Source organism: Pseudophryne corroboree, chromosome 5 (genome assembly GCF_028390025.1).
Source record: "Pseudophryne corroboree isolate aPseCor3 chromosome 5, aPseCor3.hap2, whole genome shotgun sequence".
Lineage (NCBI taxonomy): Eukaryota > Metazoa > Chordata > Amphibia > Anura > Myobatrachidae > Pseudophryne > Pseudophryne corroboree.
In genome coordinates, this window is record NC_086448.1 from 409,987,162 (window position 1) to 410,014,732 (window position 27,571).

The window sequence follows — 27,571 nt, forward strand, 5'->3', positions numbered from 1 at the left end:
CCCCCTCCCAACAGAAAAAGACACCGTCTTTTCAGCCGCAGTCCTTTCGGTCCTATAAGAACAAGAGGGCAAAAGGACAGTCATATCTGCCCCGTGGCAGAGGAAGGGGTAAGAGAGGGCAGCAAGCAGCCCCTGCCCAGGAACAGAAGCCCTCCCAGGGTTCTGCAAAGCCCTCAGCATGACGCTGGGGCTGTACAAGCAGACTCAGGAGCGGTGGGGGGTCGACTCAGGAATTTCAGCGCACAGTGGGCTTGCTCACAGGTGGACCCTTGGATCCTGCAGGTAGTATCTCAGGGTTACAGGTTGGAATTCGAGAAGTCTCCCCCTCGCCGGTTCCTAAAGTCTGCTTTGCCAACGTCTCCCTCAGACAGGGCGACGGTATTGGAAGCCATTCACAAGCTGTTTTCTCAGCAGGTGATAGTCAAGGTACCCCTCCTACAACAGGGAAAGGGGTATTACTCCACGCTATTTGTGGTACCGAAGCCGGACGGCTCGGTAAGACCTATTCTAAATCTGAAATCTTTGAACCTGTACATGCAAAAATTCAAGTTCAAGATGGAATCACTCAGAGCAGTGATAGCGAATCTGGAAGAAGGGGACTTTATGGTGTCCCTGGACATAAAGGATGCTTACCTGCATGTCCCAATTTGCCCTTCACATCAAGGGTACCTCAGGTTCGTGGTGCAAAACTGTCATTATCAGTTTCAGACGCTGCCGTTTGGATTGTCCACGGCACCTCGGGTCTTTACCAAGGTAATGGCCGAAATGATGATTCTTCTGCGAAGAAGAGGCGTATTAATTATCCCTTACTTGGACGATCTCCTGATAAGGGCAAGGTCCAGAGAACAGCTGGAGGACGGAGTAGCACTAACCCAAGTAGTGCTGCAACAACACGGGTGGATTCTGAATTTTACAAAATCTCAGTTGACCCCGACAACACGTCTGCTGTTCCTGGGAATGATTCTGGACACGGTTCAGAAAAAAGTGTTTCTTCCGGAGGAGAAAGCCAAGGAGTTATCCGAACTTGTCAGGAACCTCCTAAAACCAGGAAAAGTGTCTGTGCATCAATGCACAAGAGTCCTGGGAAAGATGGTGGCTTCTTACGAAGCAATTCCATTCGGCAGATTCCACGCACGAACTTTTCAGTGGGATCTGCTGGACAAATGGTCCGGATCGCATCTGCAGATGCATCAGCGGATAACCTTATCGCCACGGACAAGGGTGTCTCTTCTGTGGTGGTTGCAGAGTGCTCATCTGTTAGAGGGCCGCAGATTCGGCATACAGGACTGGGTCCTGGTGACCACGGATGCCAGTCTGAGAGGCTGGGGAGCGGTCACACAGGGAAGAAACTTCCAGGGAGTATGGTCAAGCCTGGAGATGTCTCTTCATATAAATATACTGGAGCTAAGAGCAATTTACAATGCTCTAAGCCTGGCAAAACCCCTGCTTCAGGGTCAGCCGGTGTTGATCCAGTCGGACAACATAACGGCAGTCGCCCACGTAAACAGACAGGGCGGCACAAGAAGCAGGAGAGCAATGGCAGAAGCTGCAAGAATTCTTCGCTGGGCGGAAGATCATGTGATAGCACTGTCAGCAGTGTTCATTCCGGGAGTAGACAAGTGGGAAGCAGACTTCCTCAGCAGACACGATCTACACCCGGGAGAGTGGGGACTTCATCCAGAAGTCTTCCACATGATTGTGAACCGTTGGGAAAAACCAAAGGTGGATATGATGGCGTCTCGCCTCAACAAAAAACTGGACAGGTATTGCGCCAGGTCAAGAGACCCTCAGGCAATAGCTGTGGACGCTCTGGTAACACCGTGGGTGTACCAGTCAGTGTATGTATTTCCTCCTCTGCCTCTCATACCCAAAGTACTGAGAATTATACGGCAAAGGGGAGTAAGAACGATACTCGTGGCTCCGGATTGGCCAAGAAGAACTTGGTACCCGGAACTTCAGGAGATGCTCACGGAAAATCCGTGGCCTCTACCTCTAAGACGGGACCTGATTCAGCAGGGACCGTGTCTATTCCAAGACTTACCGCGGCTGCGTTTGACGGCATGGCGGTTGAACGCCGAATTCTAAAGGAAAAAGGCATTCCAGAAGAGGTCATTCCTACACTGGTTAAAGCCAGGAAGGAGGTGACTGCACAACATTATCACCGCATTTGGAGAAAATATGTTGCGTGGTGTGAGGCCAGGAAGGCCCCCACGGAGGAATTTCAACTGGGTCGATTCCTACATTTCCTGCAAACAGGATTGTCTATGGGCCTCAAATTGGGGTCCATTAAGGTTCAAATTTCGGCCCTGTCGATTTTCTTCCAGAAAGAATTGGCTTCAGTTCCTGAAGTCCAGACTTTTGTAAAAGGAGTACTACATATACAGCCCCCGGTTGTGCCCCCAGTGGCTCCGTGGGACCTGAATGTAGTTTTGGATTTTCTCAAATCCCATTGGTTTGAGCCACTCAAATCGGTGGATTTGAAATATCTTACATGGAAAGTAACCATGCTACTGGTCCTGGCTTCAGCCAGGAGAGTATCAGAATTGGCGGCTTTATCGTATAAGAGCCCATATCTGATTTTCCATTCGGACAGGGCAGAACTGCGGACGCGTCCTCATTTTCTGCCTAAGGTGGTGTCAGCGTTTCACCTGAACCAGCCTATTGTGGTGCCTGCGGCTACTAGCGATTTGGAAGATTCCAAGTTGCTGGACGTTGTCAGGGCATTGAAAATATACATTTCAAGGACGGCTGGAGTCAGAAAATCTGACTCGCTGTTTATACTGTATGCACCCAACAAGCTGGGTGCTCCTGCTTCTAAGCAGACGATTGCTCGTTGGATTTGTAGCACAATTCAACTTGCACATTCTGTGGCAGGCCTGCCACAGCCTAAATCTGTCAAGGCCCATTCCACAAGGAAGGTGGGCTCATCCTGGGCGGCTGCCCGAGGGGTCTCGGCATTACAACTCTGCCGAGCAGCTACGTGGTCGGGGGAGAACACGTTTGTAAAATTCTACAAATTTGATACCCTGGCTAAAGAGGACCTGGAGTTCTCTCATTCGGTGCTGCAGAGTCATCCGCACTCTCCCGCCCGTTTGGGAGCTTTGGTATAATCCCCATGGTCCTGACGGAGTCCCCAGCATCCACTTAGGACGTCAGAGAAAATAAGATTTTACTTACCGATAAATCTATTTCTCGTAGTCCGTAGTGGATGCTGGGCGCCCATCCCAAGTGCGGATTGTCTGCAATACTTGTACATAGTTATTGTTACAAAAAAATCGGGTTGTTATTTGTTGTGAGCCGTCTGTTCAGAGACTCCTACGTTTGTCATACTGTTAACTGGGTTTAGATCACAAGTTATACGGTGTGATTGGTGTGGCTGGTATGAGTCTTACCCGGGATTCAATATCCTTCCTTATTGTGTACGCTCGTCCGGGCACAGTATCCTAACTGAGGCTTGGAGGAGGGTCATAGGGGGAGGAGCCAGTACACACCACCTGATCCTAAAGCTTTAGTTTTGTGCCCTGTCTCCTGCGGAGCCGCTATTCCCATGGTCCTGACGGAGTCCCCAGCATCCACTACGGACTACGAGAAATAGATTTATCGGTAAGTAAAATCTTATTTTTGTGCTGGAGGAGTGTTCACAAGTTATCCCTGCAATATCCCTGTTTGATGTTTAAATAAACTTTATACTGTTTTTCTGAGATGGCCTGGCGCCCAATTCTTTATGCGCTGCACCGACACCTGTAGTCCACACCCACAATGCACTTGTAATTAAACACCTGATTAGTCAGGGCGCCCTCTGGTATCCGTGCCTGAACCCATGACAAGCCGGGGCAGAGTAAGTGTGATGCACTATACACAGTGACTGCAGATTTTGCATACCATATACCACTGGGGTGTAACATTTGCCCCAGTCCCTCAAGGGTTTAAGAAGCCTCTTTCTGGAATCACAGTCTAGCTCCACATGAGGTATATTAGAAGATGTTACAAAAAGTATGCTAGTCAGGTTATTATTATTATTATACGGTATTTAGAGGGAGATGTACTGTATCAAAGCTTCTAAAGAGTGAACTAGAGAAGTAATCCATATCAACCAATTAGCTTCCACTTATTGTTTTATAGAATGTACTTTATAAAAGTTAGCTAGAAGCTGATTGGTTGTTTTGTGCAAATTTGCAACTTGTCCAATATTTAGAAGCTTTGCGACTGTACTGTAAATCTCCCACTGTACATTGGTATTACTAGATGTAGGGTCACAGGTAATTGCTTTGTCTGCCATGTCTAATCAATAAAAACTTACATATAATTGAAAATAAATCCTGTAGTAAAGATCAATTATACTTAGTTTATTACATTTTGTATCAATTATAGACCAGAAAAAAATACTGATTGTGCAACTTACTTTATTTCTTCACACATGTCCAGACCCATTTTAACGCAGTTTTTGGCATGATTTGGCAGCGATATTGGCAGCCCAGAAACACAGTAGTAACAATCACCTAATATTTTAATTCTCATACATTCATTTTCCTGTAAAGCAAAGCATAACATTACATTATTTGTTTTATATGCACTCAAATAAAGGTGGTAGCTTTCTGTCATAAATATGTTCTCATAATCATATCATCTTAATTGAACTCATTTTATAGAAACTACAAATTTTGCTGATTAAATCCTGACCTATTATTTATTAACAAATTATATTTCCTAAAGTAAATATTAAGCTTAAAAAGAAAAATGGGCAAATATATAGACAATCATAAAACTTGCTAACTGCAGTCAAGGCTGGAATGCAGACTGAAATGGAAGACTGCAACATAATATACATAATTTACAATATTATATTAAATTAACATAATTAAATTTGCATAGTATAAATAATATATATATATTTTTAAATGTTGCTAAATCTACCTCTCATTAGTGCCAAATGCAGGACTTTTATACTTCCCAAAATATATCAGAAAATATGTGTGGCTATGTGTGGTGTAGGTGTGATCGTGGACATGGCTAAATTTGTTAGTTCAAAAGAAACTGAAACAAGCTATTGCCCACATTTCTAATGTAAGCATTTTTAATATCTTTGTCAAACCAGTGGCATAGCCAGACACACTGACCATGATCAAGCCCTAAGAGTGAAACGTGCATGTTGGTTCAGGGGGGTCTGGGACTCCAGGTCGACAACAAAAAGGTTGACAAACCTTAGGTCGACACCAATTGGTCGACATGGACAAAAGGTCGACAGGAACAAGGTCGACATGGAAAAAGGTCGACATAAGTTTTTTATGTTTTTTTTGGTGTCGTTTTCTTTGTAGAGTGACCGGGAACTCCAATTAGTGCACCGCGTCCCCTCGGGCATGGTGCCTTCGCTCCGCTCCGCTCAGCACAGATTACTATTCCAATTGTAGTCCACGTGGATCGTTAAGTATGAAAAGGTTCCAAAAAAGAAAAAATTGTGAAAAACTCATGTCGACCTTTATCCATGTCAACCTTGTTCCTGTTGACCTTTTGTCCATGTCGACCTTTTGCCCACGTTGGCCTAAGGTGTGTCGACCAATTGGCGTCGACCTTAGGTTGTAGACCTTTTTGTTGTCGACCTGGAGTCCGGATACCGGGTCAGGGGTAGCTCCTGTTATTTGCATACCAGGGTCCCTGCACCAGAAACCTCTATCTATCTATATTCAATCTATTCTCTCAAAATGGGTAGTAAGGTTACCCCCATACCTATTCAAACAGAGATTTTTTTTTGGGGGGGGATTTAATTAGCTGCAGGGTTTACCCCACGACTAATTGACGGCATAAAACCATGAAGCGCCGGGAAAGGCTATTCAATAAAATAGCCTTTTTCCCGCACCGAAAAATTGGAATTAACGCGTGGGAACACACTGATTTTATGTAAACTGTGGAATCAGCTGATTTTCCCCCCTCATGACTGATTTTTTTTATTTTTTATGCTGACTTCTGTGAGGTTCAGTACGACCCTTAGCTGTCATGTGCAGGACGGCAGAGATTCTCGCACTTGTAAACCCTGCTAATTGAAAAGGTCCAGCACATCAATTAGTGGCAGGGTAAATGACCGTGGCTAATTAAATCCCCCAATAGAGACTTTTAAACTCCCCAGTACTAATCTGGCTATCTAGGTGCATTCACTGCTTGTATAGCACATGCACTGTTGGTTATATGTGACAGCAAGGAAAAGGTGTTCTTTTCAATTTTCTACACTATTCATAGCAAGATTTCTTGTACTGTTACCTGTCCCATATATTATAACCGATTGAGGTTTACAAAACATTTTTTCTACTGTCTGGTTAATATGTATGGATAACTTTACTGTATAACCTATACTAATATCATAAATTATTCCATTCTGATATACAGATGGGTCCTCCCTTATCTTGGCACTTTCAGCGCCTAGACGGAGGTTTAGTCATGCCTAGGCGATAGCTTAGGTTGCTGAGTTTAATCACGGACAGGCGCGTTGAGGCGCGACTAGATACTCATCATGCAATAAACATCTCCACCAATGGGTGGCTAATGTGCCACTAATCCAGTACTTTAGATCGAATAGCGGCGGATTCATTTGCGTCTGTATAAACTATAAACACAGTGATTTGGCAGCCAGGAACTTAGGGAGGAGCTTTTATCTCTACCCATTATACTTAATACTACAGGATTTGGACGCTCACATATCCCTATCAATAGACCATACTATATTTGTAACACATTTGTTTGCATCTGTATATGCTGTACTATTTGCATCTGTACTGTATATAATGTTATAGACTGTATGACATACTGTAGCGTAATGAGACGCACCAGTAAAGTAGTTCTTACACTGTAGTTCAGTATTGTATTTTAATGGAGACCACACGCATGCACATTGATGATTTTAAAAAGTGACATCTAGTGGATGATCTTAGGTATTACACTCAAAGGTAATGCCAAACGCTCTGTGTGCCTCCCTGCGACTAGGCGCGCTTCCTTGCGTCCAGGCACGCTGCGTATGCCTGATCGCAACTAACACCTCAGCCAGCCAAGATAACGGAGGACCCAATCCAATGTATAGACACAATCCTTATTATGGAGTGAATTAGCATTACACACAGAGCTTGTATAATCTTTCTACTTGCACTCTAATCAGCTAATTTCTTAGCCGACAGCAGATGCAAGGTTAATCTTTTGAACATACTCTGCTGACGGGCAGATGATTGACAGTAGATATCTATCCCAGATACATAGGTATGCTTTTCTGACTTTTCAGTATTGCTTAAACATCTTTCTATCCAAAGAGTCTATCTGATGAAAACGAAGTATAACATTTTTTATGTGCAAATATTTATGTGACCAAGGGATTTTCCTGATGTAAACAATATATCTTGATTAATGTTATAGTACAGTATCTTTGTGTCAAGTGATACACCTACTTTTTATATTCCCTTTTCTTTCTCTTAAAAAAGTGTTGAAATTGTTTAAGCACTTCGTTTGATTTCTCTTTTTTCTCTTACAGAGACAAAAAGACTATATTTTATTTGTAAGCAGGACTTAAGGCATAATGAATCAGCAATCGATCGGGGCAAATTGGAGTTTTACAGATAATTGTGTCAATTATTCTGCAATGCTTGGGGTTCCCAGATCACAGATTCCAACCAAAAAGTGATGGGATAGGTTAATCTGGTTGTCCAATATGTTAGATTTAGGACCCTGTACAACAGCAATGACAAAACAACAATTAGCAGATTCTGAGTTTTTTTTTTTTACCAGATTTAAAAAGATTCCCTAATCCATCAATCTGTTCCCATACATTACAAGTATTTTTCAGTGATTTGCAGATCATTTTCAGCATGTACATATCTGCCAATCTTGAATGGCTATTCGGTTTACTAGAAATGCTCTGCAAATCTGCTGATTGTTACCATACACTAGCAATCTGCAGCCACAATTGATCTGTGAAATCCTACATGCTGGACAACCTGATTTAACAATCCCAATCAATTTTTGGTCTGAATATACGATCTGTGAACCCCACACTGTACATTGCAGATTTATATGGACAATCATCTGCAAATCGCCAAATTGCTCCAATTGATTGCTGATGTATGGGGGCCTTTTCACAGATCAGTTAGGGCTGTAGATGAGTTGAATTTCCTGTAAGAGGGCCAGGTGAATCTACATTTCTTAAGATAAGTAAAAATACATTCCTGTTTTACCAGTGAGTTAGTTAATGCTTCCAATATTCGAAGATTTTTTGTTTAATTCAATACCTTTTTTTAATTATTTTCCAAATATTACACATAACAATGACATGATAAATACAGAAAAATATATATATAAATGCAGTATACAGAATCTTAATCTTAATATATTGTGTTGTCTTAGTTTTAAACATTTTAAACTAGATTTATAAACAGGTTTGTAAATTTAATGGAATAAAGATATTACATTTAAGGTATTGCTCTTTTCTCATCCTCCCAATTGCAAATTATTACCTCCCAGAGCTTCTACATTAATTTCTATTGCATACAATTATCCAATTATCACAAATCAAGTGATATAGTATTTCATCTCAATGTTCCTTGCTATATAAACAAATTTCTCATGTGCTATACTTTCACTATACTAAGTTTTTCCAGGACTTGAAGACTTTCGCTAATGCCAGAATATTATTTTTTTTGTCTAAAATATATATCCACCATCTCCTTAGGTATTATACCTAGTGTACTCACTATAGGCATCAGTATACTCTATATAATTCCTGTAGAAACAGCCCAGTCAATTATTTTTCCCCCCCAAAAAAAATCTTACTTTGGCTACAGTCAGATAATAAATGCCAAAAATTTGCAACTCCTTCCCCACATTTAGGGCATTTAGAGTTTGTTCTTCCTCCAAACTTACATAGCTTCTCTGGGTACAATAAACCCGTCTGTTAATAAGAAACTGAAGCCGTTGACATACTCGGGTTGTTAAGTGCAGAACACCATAACTTCTCAGAGACAGAGCCTATGTCATTTTCCCATTTTTTCTTGAGCAGGGGTAGATCCATGTGATGAGCCTTTAGTAATGCTGACTATATAGCAAACTAAGTGTTTAGGGCCTAATGATTTCAATAGTTGTTTTATAGGAGAATCCTTTATTACTGGAGCAGCATTTCTAAACTGGGTCTGTAGTGCATGTCTAAGCTGAAGAAATCTAAAGAAGTGGATCTTAGGAACTCTAAATTCTAAAAGTATTTGTGAAAAGGACTTAAATGCACCCAAAGATGCAAACTCCCTTGAATTTTATTAATTGAGGGAACCCCTGTGTGGCACACAAAGGGATTTCTAGATCCTATCCCTCGCCTCCTAGTAAATTACAGAATAGGTTTCATATCTTAAGTGCTTGTTGCACAATAGGAATATTAATTCTACTAGGGTTCCCACCTAACAAAATCTGGAGTGGGGTTAGTCCCAGGTACATCTGAACAATCATTTGAGTGTGCGGTTCTTGCTCTTTTGCCTCCCTAATCCAGTGCCACAGATGTCCCAGTTGGCAAGCATAGTAATATAGTTTGAAGAAGGGCAATGCAAGACCTCCCAAGCTATGGGAGGTCTTGCATTGCCCCCCCCCCTCCCAGAAAAATAATAATAAATAAATAATGAACTCACATCTATATATATATATTTTTGGGGGATATATTTTGGTGGTTGCTAAAATACATACAAAAATGTCTGTATAACCATTTTGATTACATTTAACCTATCCTTAACAGTTAATGGGAGCCTTTGCCAAACCTTAACCTGGTCCTTCACATATTGAATCAGATGTTTAAAATTTAAATTAGTACAGTATATCTTTGTGTATTGCTAGTCATCCATTTGCTCAGGTATTTAAATGTGTCAACCAACTGCAAAGGCAAATATATTGGGTTCTCAGGACTGTGACCTCTAAAAGGAAAGTATACTCGATTTGTCCCAGTTTATAGATAAACCTGAAAATTCCCTGATGTGATTAATTATCTCCAATACCCTAGGAATCGATGTACCATAATCGGATAGAAAGAGCATCACATTGTCCACATATAGTGCAATTTTTTTCTATCTTGGTACCTAGCCATAAGCCTTCAATGCTTCTGCAAGTTCTAATCATACATGCAAGAGTTTCTATGGCTAAAGCATATAATACGGGTGACAAATGGCAACAATGCCTAGTTCATCATTGTAATGAAAAAATACATGATACAAAACCATTTACTGAGACTCTAGCTTTTGGAGACCGATACATTAACTGAACCCACTTTATAAAGCCCTGGCCTTTTTCAAATTGTTGCATAACCTCCCATAAATATACACATTCTACCTTAACCGTGTCTAATGATGCATAAAAAGGCATCTTAAATTGACTTACTGTAGGTTGACTTACCAAGCATAAAGCCCATTTGGTCTGGATGGATTAACTGTGTAATTACTTTTCCCATTTTAGTATGTAAAACTTTAGTCAAGATTTTGATATCTGTTGTTAAAATTGAAATTGATATGAATCGGCCAATTTTGGATCCTTCTCTGGTTTTGGTAATACAACAACCAATACTTCACACATAGAATCTGGTAAAGAACTAGCCTTATAAAAACTATTATAAAGATTTAAGAGATGGAAAACATTACATTTACTGTGTTTTTTTATATAGTTCCACTGGAATCTCATCTACTTCAGGTGCTTTGCCTACTGGAAATGAATTTATCACCTCCTCAATCTTTTTAGCTATTAATGGGGAGTCAAGATAATCCTCTGCATCCTTTGTCAGTTTGGAGAGATCATTGGAAGATAGATTTGTCACTATATCCAACTTATTACAAGCTGTCCCGAGTACTGTACAATTTTTCTTTTTAAATGAGTAAATTCTGCTGCAATATCTAAAGTTGTAATGCATGGCACACCATCTATGCCAGTGATCTCTAACACTGCCAAAGATGTCGTTCTGTTCTAGTTATATTGGACAATTAGCTCCCTGATCTATCACCAGTTGCATAATATGTATGAGCATTAAATATTAATCAATACTGAGTTTTATCATAAAGACAGTCAGTCCATTCTTTCTGCGCCTTTAGCCATTTAATTTTAGTTGATAATAGGCCATCTTTTAAATACTCCATTTCAAGTACCCTACATTCTGATTCAAGTTCTAGCTCCCTATGACGACATCATGCCTTTAATTTCACCACTTGATTTATTATTGTGCCCCTAAGAAAGGCTTTAAATGCATCTCACAATATATTAGCTGTGGTTGTTTCCTTATTCAAATTAAAGAACTTCTGCCAGGTGGCTTCCAATTCTAACCTTGTTCCCATACAAGTATCTATCAAGGTTTGGGTCCAGTACATTATTTAAGTCCCTAATGCATACTGTGGGCATGCCTGAGTACAACATCATAAATTCAGATACTTTTTTCATTACGTTGTTTGAGTATGGTGGTGGAATGTAAACTGGCAATAAAAACTATGCTACTAAATTGATTATACATTGTAAAAATACATATCTTCCCCATGTATCACACTGAACCGATTCTAACAAAGTTAATAGACTTTCGTATAAGGATAGACACACCTCTTGAAGTATTTGTATCTGAATAGTGGCATTGCCATCTTACCCATGATTTCTTTAATGTTAATACTTTATTGTCTGTCAAATGTGTCTCATTAAGCCACACATTATCAGCATTATATTATTTAGGTTGCTTAAGAATAAACGCTTAATTCTATCGTCTAAACCCAGGTAAATGGCTGAGGAGGCACTGGCTAGTACCGGAGCCCGATTTACACTAGAGATGAGCGGGTTCGGTTTCTCTGAATCCGAACCCGCCCGAACTTCATGGTTTTTTTCACGGGTCCGAGCAGACTCGGATCCTCCCGCCTTGCTCGGTTAACCCGAGCGCGCCCGAACGTCATCATGACGCTGTCGGATTCTCACGAGACTCGGATTCTATATAAGGAGCCGCGCGTCGCCGCCATTTTCACACGTGCATTGAGATTGATAGGGAGAGGACGTGGCTGGCGTCCTCTCCATTTAGATTAGAAGAGAGAGAGAGAGAGATTGACCTGATTTACTGGAGCTTAGGAGTACTGTAGAAGTGTAGAGAGTGCAGAGTTTACTAGTGACTGACCACAGTGACCACCAGACAGTGCAGTTTTATTTAATATATCCGTTCTCTGCCTGAAAAAAACGATACACACAGTGACTCAGTCACATACCATATCTGTGTGCACTGCTCAGCCCAGTGTGCTGCATCATCTATGTATATATATCTGACTGTGCTCAGCTCACACAGCTTATAATTGTGGGGGAGACTGGGGAGCACTGCAGTGCCAGTTATAGGTTATAGCAGGAGCCAGGAGTACATATTATATTAAAATTAAACAGTGCACACTTTTGCTGCAGGAGTGCCACTGCCAGTGTGACTGACCAGTGACCTGACCACACTGACCACCAGTATAGTTAGTAGTATACTATATTGTGATTGCCTGAAAAAGTTAAACACTCGTCGTGTGACTTCACTTGTGTGGTGTTTTTTTTTTTATTCTATAAAAAACTCATTCTGCTGACAGACAGTGTCCAGCAGGTCCGTCATTATATAATATATACCTGTCCGGCTGCAGTAGTGATATATATATATTTTTTATATCATTATTTATCATCCAGTCGCAGCAGACACAGTACGGTAGTTCACGGCTGTAGCTACCTCTGTGTCGGCACTCGGCAGTCCATCCATAATTGTATACCACCTACCCGTGGTTTTTTTTTCTTTCTTCTTTATACATACATACTACTACATCTCTTTATCAACCAGTCTATATTAGCAGCAGACACAGTACAGTACGGTAGTCCACGGCTGTAGCTACCTCTGTGTCGGCACTCGGCAGTCCGTCCATAATTGTATACCACCTACCCGTGTTTTTTTTTCCTTTCTTCTTTATACATACATACTACTACATCTCTTTATCAACCAGTCTATATTAGCAGCAGACACAGTACAGTATGGTAGTTCACGGCTGTAGCTACCTCTGTGTCGGCACTCGGCAGTCCGTCCATAATTGTATACCACCTACCCGTGGTTTTTTTTCCTTTCTTCTTTATACATACATACTACTACATCTCTTTATCAACCAGTCTATATTAGCAGCAGACACAGTACAGTACGGTAGTCCACGGCTGTAGCTACCTCTGTGTCGGCACTCGGCAGTCCGTCCATAATTGTATACCACCTACCCGTGGTTTTTTTTTCTTTCTTCTTTATACATACATACTACTACATCTCTTTATCAACCAGTCTATATTAGCAGCAGACACAGTACAGTACGGTAGTTCACGGCTGTAGCTACCTCTGTGTCGGCACTCGGCAGTCCGTCCATAATTGTATACCACCTACCCGAGTTTTTTTTTTCTTTCTTCTTTATACATACATACTACTACATCTCTTTATCAACCAGTCTATATTAGCAGCAGACACAGTACAGTACGGTAGTCCACGGCTGTAGCTACCTCTGTGTCGGCACTCGGCAGTCCGTCCATAATTGTATACCACCTACCCGTGGTTTTTTTTTCTTTCTTCTTTATACATACATACTACTACATCTCTTTATCAACCAGTCTATATTAGCAGCAGACACAGTACAGTACGGTAGTTCACGGCTGTAGCTACCTCTGTGTCGGCACTCGGCAGTCCGTCCATAATTGTATACCACCTACCCGAGTTTTTTTTTTCTTTCTTCTTTATACATACATACTACTACATCTCTTTATCAACCAGTCTATATTAGCAGCAGACACAGTACAGTACGGTAGTCCACGGCTGTAGCTACCTCTGTGTCGGCACTCGGCAGTCCGTCCATAATTGTATACCACCTACCCGTGTTTTTTTTTTCTTTCTTCTTTATACATACATACTACTACATCTCTTTATCAACCAGTCTATATTAGCAGCAGACACAGTACAGTACGGTAGTTCACGGCTGTAGCTACCTCTGTGTCGGCACTCGGCAGTCCGTCCATAATTGTATACCACCTACCCGTGGTTTTTTTTTCTTTCTTCTTTATACATACATACTACTACATCTCTTTATCAACCAGTCTATATTAGCAGCAGACACAGTACAGTACGGTAGTCCACGGCTGTAGCTACCTCTGTGTCGGCACTCGGCAGTCCGTCCATAATTGTATACCACCTACCCGTGGTTTTTTTTTCTTTCTTCTTTATACATACATACTACTACATCTCTTTATCAACCAGTCTATATTAGCAGCAGACACAGTACAGTACGGTAGTTCACGGCTGTAGCTACCTCTGTGTCGGCACTCGGCAGTCCATCCATAATTGTATACCACCTACCCGTGTTTTTTTTTTCTTTCTTCTTTATACATACATACTACTACATCTCTTTATCAACCAGTCTATATTAGCAGCAGACACAGTACAGTACGGTAGTCCACGGCTGTAGCTACCTCTGTGTCGGCACTCGGCAGTCCGTCCATAATTGTATACTAGTATCCATCCATCTCCATTGTTTACCTGAGGTGCCTTTTAGTTGTGCCTATTAAAATATGGAGAACAAAAATGTTGAGGTTCCAAAATTAGGGAAAGATCAAGATCCACTTCCACCTCGTGCTGAAGCTGCTGCCACTAGTCATGGCCGAGACGATGAAATGCCAGCAACGTCGTCTGCCAAGGCCGATGCCCAATGTCATAGTACAGAGCATGTCAAATCCAAAACACCAAATATCAGTAAAAAAAGGACTCCAAAACCTAAAATAAAATTGTCGGAGGAGAAGCGTAAACTTGCCAATATGCCATTTACCACACGGAGTGGCAAGGAACGGCTGAGGCCCTGGCCTATGTTCATGGCTAGTGGTTCAGCTTTACATGAGGATGGAGGCACTCAGCCTCTCGCTAGAAAAATGAAAAGACTCAAGCTGGCAAAAGCAGTAGCACCGCAAAGAACTGTGCGTTCTTCGAAATCCCAAATCCACAAGGAGAGTCCAATTGTGTCGGTTGCGATGCCTGACCTTCCCAACACTGGACGTGAAGAGCATGCGCCTTCCACCATTTGCACGCCCCCTGCAAGTGCTGGAAGGATCACCCGCAGTCCTGTTCCTGATAGTCAGATTGAAGATGTCAGTGTTGAAGTACACCAGGATGAGGAGGATATGGGTGTTGCTGGCGCTGGGGAGGAAATTGACCAGGAGGATTCTGATGGTGAGGTGGTTTGTTTAAGTCAGGCACCCGGGGAGACACCTGTTGTCCGTGGGAGGAATATGGCCGTTGACATGCCTGGTGAAAATACCAAAAAAATCAGCTCTTCGGTGTGGAGGTATTTCAACAGAAATGCGGACAACAGGTGTCAAGCCGTGTGTTCCCTTTGTCAAGCTGTAATAAGTAGGGGTAAGGACGTTAACCACCTCGGAACATCCTCCCTTATACGTCACCTGCAGCGCATTCATAATAAGTCAGTGACAAGTTCAAAAACTTTGGGTGACAGCGGAAGCAGTCCACTGACCAGTAAATCCCTTCCTCTTGTAACCAAGCTCACGCAAACCACCCCACCAACTCCCTCAGTGTCAATTTCCTCCTTCCCCAGGAATGCCAATAGTCCTGCAGGCCATGTCACTGGCAATTCTGATGATTCCTCTCCTGCCTGGGATTCCTCCGATGCATCCTTGCGTGTAACGCCTACTGCTGCTGGCGCTGCTGTTGTTGCTGCTGGGAGTCGATGGTCATCCCAGAGGGGAAGTCGTAAGACCACTTTTACTACTTCCACCAAGCAATTGACTGTCCAACAGTCCTTTGCGAGGAAGATGAAATATCACAGCAGTCATCCTACTGCAAAGCGGATAACTGAGGCCTTGGCATCCTGGGTGGTGAGAAACGTGGTTCCGGTATCCATCATTACTGCAGAGCCAACTAGAGACTTGTTGGAGGTACTGTGTCCCCGGTACCAAATACCATCTAGGTTCCATTTCTCTAGGCAGGCGATACCGAAAATGTACACAGACCTCAGAAAAAAAGTCACCAGTGTCCTAAAAAATGCAGCTGTACCCAATGTCCACTTAACCACGGACATGTGGACAAGTGGAGCAGGGCAGGGTCAGGACTATATGACTGTGACAGCCCACTGGGTAGATGTATGGACTCCCGCCACAAGAACAGCAGCGGCGGCACCAGTAGCAGCATCTCGCAAACGCCAACTCTTTCCTAGGCAGGCTACGCTTTGTATCACCGCTTTCCAGAATACGCACACAGCTGAAAACCTCTTACGGCAACTGAGGAAGATCATCGCGGAATGGCTTACCCCAATTGGACTCTCCTGTGGATTTGTGGCATCGGACAACGCCAGCAATATTGTGTGTGCATTAAATATGGGCAAATTCCAGCACGTCCCATGTTTTGCACATACCTTGAATTTGGTGGTGCAGAATTATTTAAAAAACGACAGGGGCGTGCAAGAGATGCTGTTGGTGGCCAGAAGAATTGCGGGACACTTTCGGCGTACAGGCACCACGTACAGAAGACTGGAGCACCACCAAAAACTACTGAACCTGCCCTGCCATCATCTGAAGCAAGAAGTGGTAACGAGGTGGAATTCAACCCTCTATATGCTTCAGAGGTTGGAGGAGCAGCAAAAGGCCATTCAAGCCTATACAATTGAGCACGATATAGGAGGTGGAATGCACCTGTCTCAAGCGCAGTGGAGAATGATTTCAACGTTGTGCAAGGTTCTGCTGCCCTTTGAACTTGCCACACGTGAAGTCAGTTCAGACACTGCCAGCCTGAGTCAGGTCATTCCCCTCATCAGGCTTTTGCAGAAGAAGCTGGAGACATTGAAGGAGGAGCTAACACGGAGCGATTCCGCTAGGCATGTGGGACTTGTGGATGGAGCCCTTAATTCGCTTAACAAGGATTCACGGGTGGTCAATCTGTTGAAATCAGAGCACTACATTTTGGCCACCATGCTCGATCCTAGATTTAAAGCCTACCTTGGATCTCTCTTTCCGGCAGACACAAGTCTACTGGGGTTGAAAGACCTGCTGGTGAGAAAATTGTCAAGTCAAGCGGAACGCGACCTGTCAACATCTCCTCCTTCACATTCTCCCGCAACTGGGGGTGCGAGGAAAAGGCTCAGAATTCCGAGCCCACCCGCTGGCGGTGATGCAGGGCAGTCTGGAGCGACTGCTGATGCTGACATCTGGTCCGGACTGAAGGACCTGACAACGATTACGGACATGTCGTCTACTGTCACTGCATATGATTCTCTCACCATTGAAAGAATGGTGGAGGATTATATGAGTGACCGCATCCAAGTAGGCACGTCACACAGTCCATACTTATACTGGCAGGAAAAAGAGGCAATTTGGAGGCCCTTGCACAAACTGGCTTTATTCTACCTAAGTTGCCCTCCCACAAGTGTGTACTCCGAAAGAGTGTTTAGTGCCGCCGCTCACCTTGTCAGCAATCGGCGTACGAGGTTACATCCAGAAAATGTGGAGAAGATGATGTTCATTAAAATGAATTATAATCAAGTCCTCCGCGGAGACATTGACCAGCAGCAATTGCCTCCACAAAGTACACAGGGAGCTGAGATGGTGGATTCCAGTGGGGACGAATTGATAATCTGTGAGGAGGGGGATGTACACGGTGATATATCGGAGGATGATGATGAGGTGGACATCTTGCCTCTGTAGAGCCAGTTTGTGCAAGGAGAGATTAATTGCTTCTTTTTTGGGGGGGGTCCAAACCAACCCGTCATATCAGTCACAGTCGTGTGGCAGACCCTGTCACTGAAATGATGGGTTGGTTAAAGTGTGCATGTCCTGTTTTGTTTATACAACATAAGGGTGGGTGGGAGGGCCCAAGGACAATTCCATCTTGCACCTCTTTTTTCTTTTATTTTTCTTTGCGTCATGTGCTGTTTGGGGAGGGTTTTTTGGAAGGGACATCCTGCGTGACACTGCAGTGCCACTCCTAAATGGGCCCGGTGTTTGTGTCGGCCACTAGGGTCGCTTATCTTACTCACACAGTCAGCTACCTCATTGCGCCTCTTTTTTTCTTTGCGTCATGTGCTGTTTGGGGAGGGTTTTTTGGAAGGGACATCCTGCGTGACACTGCAGTGCCACTCCTAAATGGGCCCGGTGTTTGTGTCGGCCACTACGGTCGCTAATCTTACTCACACAGCTACCTCATTGCGCCTCTTTTTTTCTTTGCGTCATGTGCTGTTTGGGGAGGGTTTTTTGGAAGGGACATCCTACGTGACACTGCAGTGCCACTCCTAGATGGGCCCGGTGTTTGTGTCGGCCACTAGGGTCGCTAATCTTACTCACACAGCTACCTCATTGCGCCTCTTTTTTTCTTTGCGTCATGTGCTGTTTGGGGAGGGTTTTTTGGAAGGGACATCCTGCGTGACACTGCAGTGCCACTCCTAGATGGGCCAGGTGTTTGTGTCGGCCACTAGGGTCGCTTAGCTTAGTCATCCAGCGACCTCGGTGCAAATTTTAGGACTAAAAATAATATTGTGAGGTGTGAGGTATTCAGAATAGACTGAAAATGAGTGGAAATTATGGTTTTTGAGGTTAATAATAATATGGGATCAAAATGACCCCCAAATTCTATGATTTAAGCTGTTTTTTAGGGTTTTTTGAAAAAAACACCTGAATCCAAAACACACCCGAATCCGACAAAAAAAATTCGGTGAGGTTTTGCCAAAACGCGGTCGAACCCAAAACACGGCCGCGGAACCGAACCCAAAACCAAAACACAAAACCCGAAAAATTTCAGGCGCTCATCACTAATTTACACACAATATATGAGCCAAAGGGAACATGTGGGCATTATACAAAGATGCAGCAGTATATACTACTGGAAATTTGGTGAGTTTTGATCTCAAATGTGAGGAATAGGTAGGAGTGCCTGAACTGCCATAAACATTTTACTCTATAGTTTTGACCATACAAATGATTGGAATAATACAAAGAAGATATTTCTAATATATTCTTGGAATTTTTCTTATACTTTATACAGTCAAAACTCTGGTGCTGTACGTTTGTATGACAGGAAAGGCTTTGCTTCACCTGCCTCACCTCACCGCATGTCACTGTTTAAACCCCTCGCATTCCAAGAAAGAAATGTTAAACTACCAGGGGACATCACCTTTTCAAAGCTTTATCATTTGTGAGCCATACCATTTACTTGAGAAGTTGAGAATCCAAGTAACCTTAAAACCAGTATACAAAGAGACCAATCATTAAATATATAAATAAACAAAAAGACATAGACTGCAACAACACACACAACCCCCCCCCCCCCCCGTAATTCTGCCCTCATCAGTAGTATACCTAATCCCAGTTAAACCCAGAATTATCCCCTTATCTGCTGTAAGGGAGAAAAATATTTAATGGCACAATACATGCAGGGCCCTCCGTCATCTAGTTCCCCAGGTACAGAATTACTAAACTATATAATTATACAGAAAAAGAGGCCAATAATAAGGCTGCCTATAATAAACCACATTTTTCCTGAATTCATTTTTTTTTCCCATTGATTGCCTGCCTGGACTCCAACAATCTAGCCACATAGCAGCTTCTTTTGAAGTAAGGAAATATTTAGTTTTCTCATCTGCTACAACTCGCAATTTAGCTGGAAGCAACGTTGCATACAGTAAATTCACTTCTCGTAGGCTTCTCTGAATTGCACTGAACTGAGCTTTCCAGACTTCCACTGAGAAATCTGGAAATGCTGCTGCTATCTTTAATCCATTGCGTTCCAATGGAGCTTTACTCAGAGTAAGGCGTAATACAACATCCCTGTCTCGATAATTAAGTCATTTTACAATAAAAGGTCTTGGTGGTGCACCTGGTGGTAATGATTTAATAAGTATTCGTGGGCCCATTCTACTGAAAAAATGCCATGTAAAGGATTCTTTGCCATAGAATTCTACAAGCCATTTTTTTACTAATTTTTCTGGACAAGTTCCTTCCTTTTTCATAGGCAGTCCAACTAATCTAATGTTATTGCGTCTGAGATGTCCCTCCATTTCTGACAGTTTTTAATTTACTGCAACCATCTGCGCATCCATATTTTTAATTTTCTTTATTAATGGAGACATCTTATATTCAACTGGGATATATGTTTCTCCACGTTTCCTACTCTCTTTCGTACCAACTGTAAATCGTGATGGATATAAGTCTGTTTTATCTAACAGTCTCTTTTCACATACAGTGCTACTGCATCCAATATACAGTATATTGGAAGGGTGTAGTATGATTGGCCGGCTGTCGGGATCCCGGTGCCCAGCATACCGGTGCCAGGATCCTGACCGACGGAATCCCAGCAGCGGGATGAGTGCAAAAGAGTCCCTTCCAGGCTCGCTGCACTCTCCACGCTGCAATCACAGTGGTGCGCTATGCATGCCACGCTATTTATTCTCCCTCCAGGGGTGTCGTGGACCCCCAAGAGGGAGAATAGTTGTCAGTGTCCTGGCGGTAAGGAACATGGCACCGGTATGCTGTGCGCAGAGATCCCGACAGCTGGTATATCGAGTGCCACCCTGTTGGAGAGTTTCATTTACTGATTCTATAAACAGTGTAGGCTGAGAGCCATCCAATGGAGTCTCTGGTGGAGACTCAGCAACTTGATCTGTTTCAAAATAATTTTGCACAGTGGGAGAGCGGACATTGTTGTCCCAATTTTGCTGCTGCTGCAGCTTTGTGTGTTTTACCCAAATTTTATACCGCAGCAAAATAATAGCTTTACATGTTATGAAATGTATGGATATATTGATGGATAAACTTGAACGAATATGTCAGATATATAAAGTTATATATCATATACTATACCAGTTGTCAGAATTCTGATTTTGTCTGCTCCCGGAGGGGGCACTAGTGGGTCAGTGTTGGAATGACGTATGAAGCGTGGAGACTGAATAAAGTCCTGCGCATATGCGCTGATGTTTAATAAACACAAAGGTCACAGAACAATGATATAATAATAAATGGTACGTAGCATTGGTAGTAGCAGAACTGAAATGATAAACGGTAACTGAATCCAAGGTAATAATAAAAAGTTTCTGGCAACACAAATATATATTGGTGACAAGTTGATGGCAGAATGCAGAAGGTTTAAAGCAAATAAAGTCACTGGTAACACAAACGTGAAATAACTTGATTAATGCAAATGGTTTGGAAAACAGAACTCCGGTAATACTTGTAAAAGCACACAGTCTCTGTAACATAAAAGTTCTTTAGCTAAGCAAGGCCCAGGCAGGAGACAGTCCTAACTCAACATGCTTGTTAAGTGCTGGATGCAATGCACAGAATGGAATGCTGGTAATAAGGTGCACAAGTTAGGCACTGAATAACACCTGAGGAGAGTCTCTTACTGCTGATGAACTGTGGCAGGCTGTGGCTGGAGTTCGTAGTTCCACAGGAACACTGGAACAGGGAAACAACTTGGAAATGCCAGAAATAGGAGATCGCTGGAAACAGGGGATTGCAGACTGGAACTGGAAGCGGAACTGGAATGGAACTGCTGGAACCTGTAGTTCCACAGGTCCAATACACTGGGGAATCTCTGCAGACAGAGGACTGAAGACAGGAGCCGCCTGTTCAAAGGATGTGACACGTTGTCCAAGGCGATGAGACTGAGTTAGGAACTGGAGTTTATACCCCGTGGTCTGTGATGATTGGATGTTGCATCTCTGTGAGAACACACCCCACTGGATTGGGTGTTCAGATCAGCTGTGAGTTAGCTGAAGCACTGTGTACTCCAGGCTGCAGTAGACTGAAAACTGGAACTGGAACTGAACTGAACTGCTGGAACCTGTAGTTCCACAGTAAGTAATGCGATGGAGAATGCAGATTCCTGACACCAGTTATGCAGTTAAGTATACAGTATGTTTAGAATTAAATAGTCACAGAGATGTGGTTCAAGGAAAGTTCCAATGTTATAATAAAGCTTGTAGTGGAGCTTCACCCAGCAGTTGCAATGCCAGTTAAATATGCAGTTTGATAATCTCCAAGTTATTATTCAATAATAATAATATTGTTGTGTTGTAAGGGTTATAAGTTTCAGCCAGCCCCTTACTATGAGGCCCTCAGCACACCTAACTGCAGACAGCACTATGCATTCACAGCCATCCACCTTCATCTGCCCCAGCACTTTTTTCCACAGCACTGCAGAGATAGCCAGTGTAGTGCAGGTCAGTCCTGTGCCCTCTATCTTCCTCCCCTTCAACTGGCATTCCACGTGGCAGCACACCGGAGCTGGCAGCTGCCATGCCACAGTCCTGCACTTGATCTGAGATGCCAGGGGCAGGAGAGCCCAGAAGCATTCAGCAGCACTCAGGAGCATGTGCACGCCTAACCAGACCAGGGCAAAACAGGATCACAGAGCAGAGGTAGGAAGTGGCTTTCCAATACCTTGCTCACAACACTGGTTCCAACTGTCTCCAGTGCTCCATCGCACCGTTGTCCTTACAGGCTGCAAGCTGCGGCTCTATTCCAGGGGCAGCAAATTATTTTAGAAACCAAAAAAAGACATTAAGCTCCAATTCAGCAATAAAAGCCAAGACACGCCCAGGGGAAACAGCAAGGAAAGGGCATGGAAGGGACACACAGTTAACACTAAGGCATACAAAAATAAAAGCAACTGACGAAAAGAAAAGAAAATATAGACAATACAAAATAGAACCAATGCAACCGGTAGACAATAATCCACTTGAGCCACATCCCAAATATGGTAATAACATCTGGGATAAACATAATATAAAATAAGATTTTAATCACCGGTAAATATATTTCTCGTAGTCCGTAGTGGATGCTGGGTACTCCGTAAGGACCATGGGGAATAGAGGGGCTCCGCAGGAGACTGGGCACTCTAAAGAAAAGATTAGGTACTACATCTGGTGTGCACTGGCTCCTCCCTCTATGCCCCTCCTCCAGACCTCAGTTAGGGAAACTGTGCCCGGAAGAGCTGACATTACTAGGAAAGGATTTGGAATCCAGGGTAAGACTCATACCAGCCACACCAATCACACCGTACAACTTGTGATAATTATACCCAGTTACAGTATGAACAACAACTGAGCCTCATTAAACTGATGGCTCAGAACAAAAAACCCTATAGTTAAGCAATAACTATATACAAGTATTACAGAATTCCGCACTTGGGACGGGCTCCCAGCATCCACTACGGACTACGAGAAATAGATTTACCGGTGAGTAAAATCTTATTTTCTCTGACGTCCTAGTGGATGCTGGGTACTCCGTAAGGACCATGGGGATTATACCAAAGCTCCCAAACGGGCTGGAGAGTGCGGATGACTCTGCAGCACCGAATGAGCAAACTCAAGGTCCTCCTCAGCCAGGGTATCAAACTTGTAGAATTTTGCAAACGTGTTTGACCCCGACCAGGTAGCAGCTCGGCAAAGTTGTAAAGCCGAGACCCCTCGGGCAGCCGCCCAAGAAGAGCCCACCTTCCTCGTGGAATGGGCTTTTACTGATTTAGGATGCGGCAGTCCAGCCGCAGAATGTGCAAGTTGAATCGTGCTACAGATCCAGCGAGCAATAGTCTGCTTAGAAGCAGGAGCACCCAGCTTGTTGGGTGCATGCAGGATAAACAGCGAGTCAGTTTTTCTGACTCTAGCCGTCCTGGAAACATAGATTTTCAGGGCCCGGACTACGTCCAGCAACTTGGAATCCTCCAAGTCCCGAGTAGCCGCAGGCACCACAACAGGTTGGTTCAAATGAAACGCTGATACCACCTTAGGGAGAAATTGGGGACGAGTCCTCAATTCTGCCCTGTCCATATGGAAGATCAGATATGGGCTTTTACATGACAAAGCCGCCAATTCTGACACACGCCTAGCCGAAGCCAAGGCCAAAAGCATGACCACTTTCCACGTGAGATACTTCAACTCCACGGTCTGAAGTGGCTCAAAACAATGTGATTTTAGGAAATCCAACACTACGTTGAGAACCCAAGGTGCCACTGGAGGCACAAAAGGGGGCTGAATATGCAGCACTCCCTTAACAACGTCTGAACTTCAGGCAGCGTCTTTCCTAGCCTTTAACAGCGTAGGAATCACTTCATCTGGAACGCCCTTTTCCGTTAGGATTCGGCGTTCAACCGCCAAGCCTTCAAACGCAGCCGCGGTAAGTCTTGGAACTGACAGGGCACCTGCAGTAACAGGTCCTGTCTGAGAGACAGAGGCCATGGGTCCTCCGAGATCATTTCTTGTAGTTCTGGGTACCAAGTTCTTCTTGGCCAATCCGGAACTACGAGTATAGTTCTTACTCCTCTCTTACTTACTATCCTTAGTACCTTGGGTATGAGAGGAAGAGGAAGGAACACATAAACCGACTGGTACACCCACGGTGTCACTAGTGCGTCCACAGCTATCGCCTGAGGGTCTCTTGACCTGGCGCAATACTTTTTTAGCTTTTTGTTGAGGCGGGACGCCATCATGTCCACCCGTGGCCGTTCCCAATGGTGTACAATCTGCGTGAGGACTTCTGGATGAAGTCCCCACTCTCCCGGGTGGAGGTCGTGCCTGCTGAGGAAGTCTGCTTCCTAGTTTTCCACACCCGGAATGAACACTGCAGACAGTGTTAGCATGTGATTCTCCGCCCATCGGAGAATCCTTGTGGCTTCTGCCAACGCCATCCTGCTTCTTGTGCCGCCTTGTCGGTTTACATGGGCGACAGCCGTGATGTTGTCTGACTGAATCAGCACCGGCTGGTTTTGCAGCAGGGGTTCTGCTTGACTTAGGGCATTGTAAATGGCCCTTAGGTCCAGAATATTTATGTGTAGGGAAGTCTCCTGATTCGACCATTGTCCTTGGAAGTTTCTTCCCTGAGTGACTGCCCCCCAACCTCGGAGGCTTGCATCCGTGGTCACCAGGACCCAGTCCTGAATGCCGAATCTGCGGCCCTCGAGAAGATGAGCACTCTGCAGCCACCACAGCAAAGACACCCTGGCCCTCGGGGACTGGGTGATCAGCCGATGCATCTGAAGATGCGATCCTCACTTGTCTAACAGGTCCCACTGAAAATTCCTTGCATGGAACCTGCCGAAGGGAATTGCTTCGTAAGAAGCTACCATCTTTCCCAGGACTCGCGTGCAATGATGCACCGACACCTGTTTTGGTTTCAGGAGGTCTCTGACCAGAGATGACAACTCCTTGGCCTTCTCCTCCGGGAGAAACACCTTCTTCTGTTCTGTGTCCAGAAACATGCCCAATATCAGCAGACGCGTCGTAGGAACCAGCTGCGACTTTGGAATATTCAGAATCCAGCCGTGCTGTTGTAGCACTTCCTGAGATAGTGCCACTCCGATCAACAACTGCTCCTTGGACCTCACCTTTATAAGGAGATCGTCCAAGTACGGGATAATTATAACTCCCTTCTTTCGAAGGAGTATCATCATTTCGGCCATTACCTTGATACACACCCTCGGTGCCGTGGACAGACCAAACGGCAATGTCTGGAATTAGTAATGGCAGTTCTGTACCACAAACCTGAGGTACTCCTGGTGAGGTGGGTAAATGGGGACATGTAGGTAAGCATCCATGATGTCCAGTGACACCATAAAATCCCCCTCTTCCAGGCTTACAATAACCGCCCTGAGCGATTCTATTTTGAACTTGAACTTCCTTATATAAAAGTGTTCAAGGATTTCAAATTTAGAATGGGTCTCCCCGAACCGTCTGGTTTCGGTATCACAAACATTGTGGAATAGTAACCTCGTCCCTGTTGAAGGAGAGGAACTTTGATTATCACCTGCTGGAGGTACAGCTTGTGAATTGCCGCCAGTACTACCTCCCTTTCCTTGGGAGTAGCAGGCAAGGCTGATTTGAGGTAACGGCGAGGGGGAGACGTCTTGAACTCCAGCTTGTATCCCTGAGATACCTGTAGAACCCAGAGATCCACCTGTGAGTGAACCCACTGGTCGCTGAAGTTCCAGAGACGGGCCCCCACCGCACCTGGCTCCACCTGTGGAGCCCCAGCGTCATGCGGTGGACTTAGTGGAAGCAGGGGAGGATATTTGTTCCTGGGAACTGGCTGTCTGGTGCAGCTTTTTCCCTCTACCCCTGCCTCTGGGCAGAAAGGACGCGCCTCTGACCCGCTTGCCTTTCTGAGGCCGAAAGGACTGTACTTGAAAATACGGTGCTTTCTTAGGCTGTGAGGGAACCTGAGGTAAAAAAGTCGACTTCCCAGCTGTTGCTGTGGACACGAGGTCCGAGAGACCGTCCCCAAACAATTCCTCACCCTTATAAGGCAAAACATCCATGTGCCTTTTAGAATCAGCATCACCTGTCCACTGCCGAGTCCATAATACTCTCCTGGCAGAAATGGACATTGCATTAATTCTAGATGCCAGCCGGCAAATGTCCCTCTGTGCATCTCTCATATATAAGACTACGTCTTTAATATGCTCTATAGTTAGCAAAATAGTATCCCTGTCAAGGGCATCAATGTTATCTGACAGGGAATTAGACCATGCTGCTGCAGCACTACACACCCATGCTGAAGCAATAGCAGGTCTCAGTATAGTACCTGAGTGTGTATACACAGACTTCAGGATAGCCTCCTGCTTTCTATCTGCAGGCTCCTTTAAGGCGGCCGTATCAGGAGACGGCAGTGCCACCTTTTTTGATAAGCGTGTGAGCGCCTTGTCCACCCTAGGGGATGTCTCCCAGCGTAACCTATCCGTTGGCGGGAAAGGGTACGCCATTAGTAACCGCTTAGAAATCACTAGTTTCTTATCTGGGGAACACCATGCTTCTTCACACAATTCATTTAACTCATCAGATGGGGGAAAAGACACTGGCTGCTTTTTCTCCCCAAACATAATACCCTTTTTTGTGGTAACCGGGTTAATGTCAGAAATGTGCAACACATTTTTTATTGCCGTAATAATGCATCAGATGGCCCTAGTGGATTGTATATTTGTCTCATCCTCGTCGACACTGGAGTCAGACTCCGTGTCGACATCTGTGTCTGCCATCTGAGCGAGTGTTTTTGAGCCCCTGACGGCCTCTGAGATGCCTGGGCAGGCGCGGGCTGAGATGCCGGCTGTCCCAAAGCTGCGTCATCGAACCTTTTATGTAAGGAGTTGACACTGTCGGTTAATACCTTCCACATATCCACTCAGGTGTCGGCCCCGCAGGGGGCGACATCACACTTATCGGCACCTGCTCCGCCTCCACGTAAGCGTCCTCATCAAACATGTCGACACAGCCGTACCGACACACCGCACACACACACAGGGAATGCTCTGACTGAGGACAGGACCCCACAAAGTCCTTTGGGGAGACAGAGAGAGAGTATGCCAGCACACACCACAGCGCTATATAATCAGGGATTTACACTAACAAAAGCGATTTTCCCTATAGCTGCTTTTATATATAGTTTTGCGCCTAAATTTAGTGCCCCCCTCTCTTTTTTACCCTTGATGTCTGGAAACTGCAGGGGAGAGCCTGGGGAGCTGTCTTCCAGCGGAGCTGTGAAGAGAAAATGGTGCCGGTGTGCTGAGGAAGATAGCCCCGCCCCCTTCTCG

At 44.2% G+C, this 27,571-nt stretch overlaps 1 protein-coding gene across 1 annotated transcript in view; it reads right to left on the reverse strand.

Annotated features, from left to right (window-relative positions):
* The window catches only part of ADCY2 (adenylate cyclase 2), a 1,664,414-nt gene that overhangs the window by 646,247 nt on the left and 990,596 nt on the right, over nt 1–27,571 (reverse strand). The window contains exon 7 of the mRNA XM_063922769.1: nt 4,403–4,530. Within this exon, the coding sequence (XP_063778839.1) occupies nt 4,403–4,530 (128 nt within the window). The remainder of the gene's footprint in view (nt 1–4,402; nt 4,531–27,571) is intronic.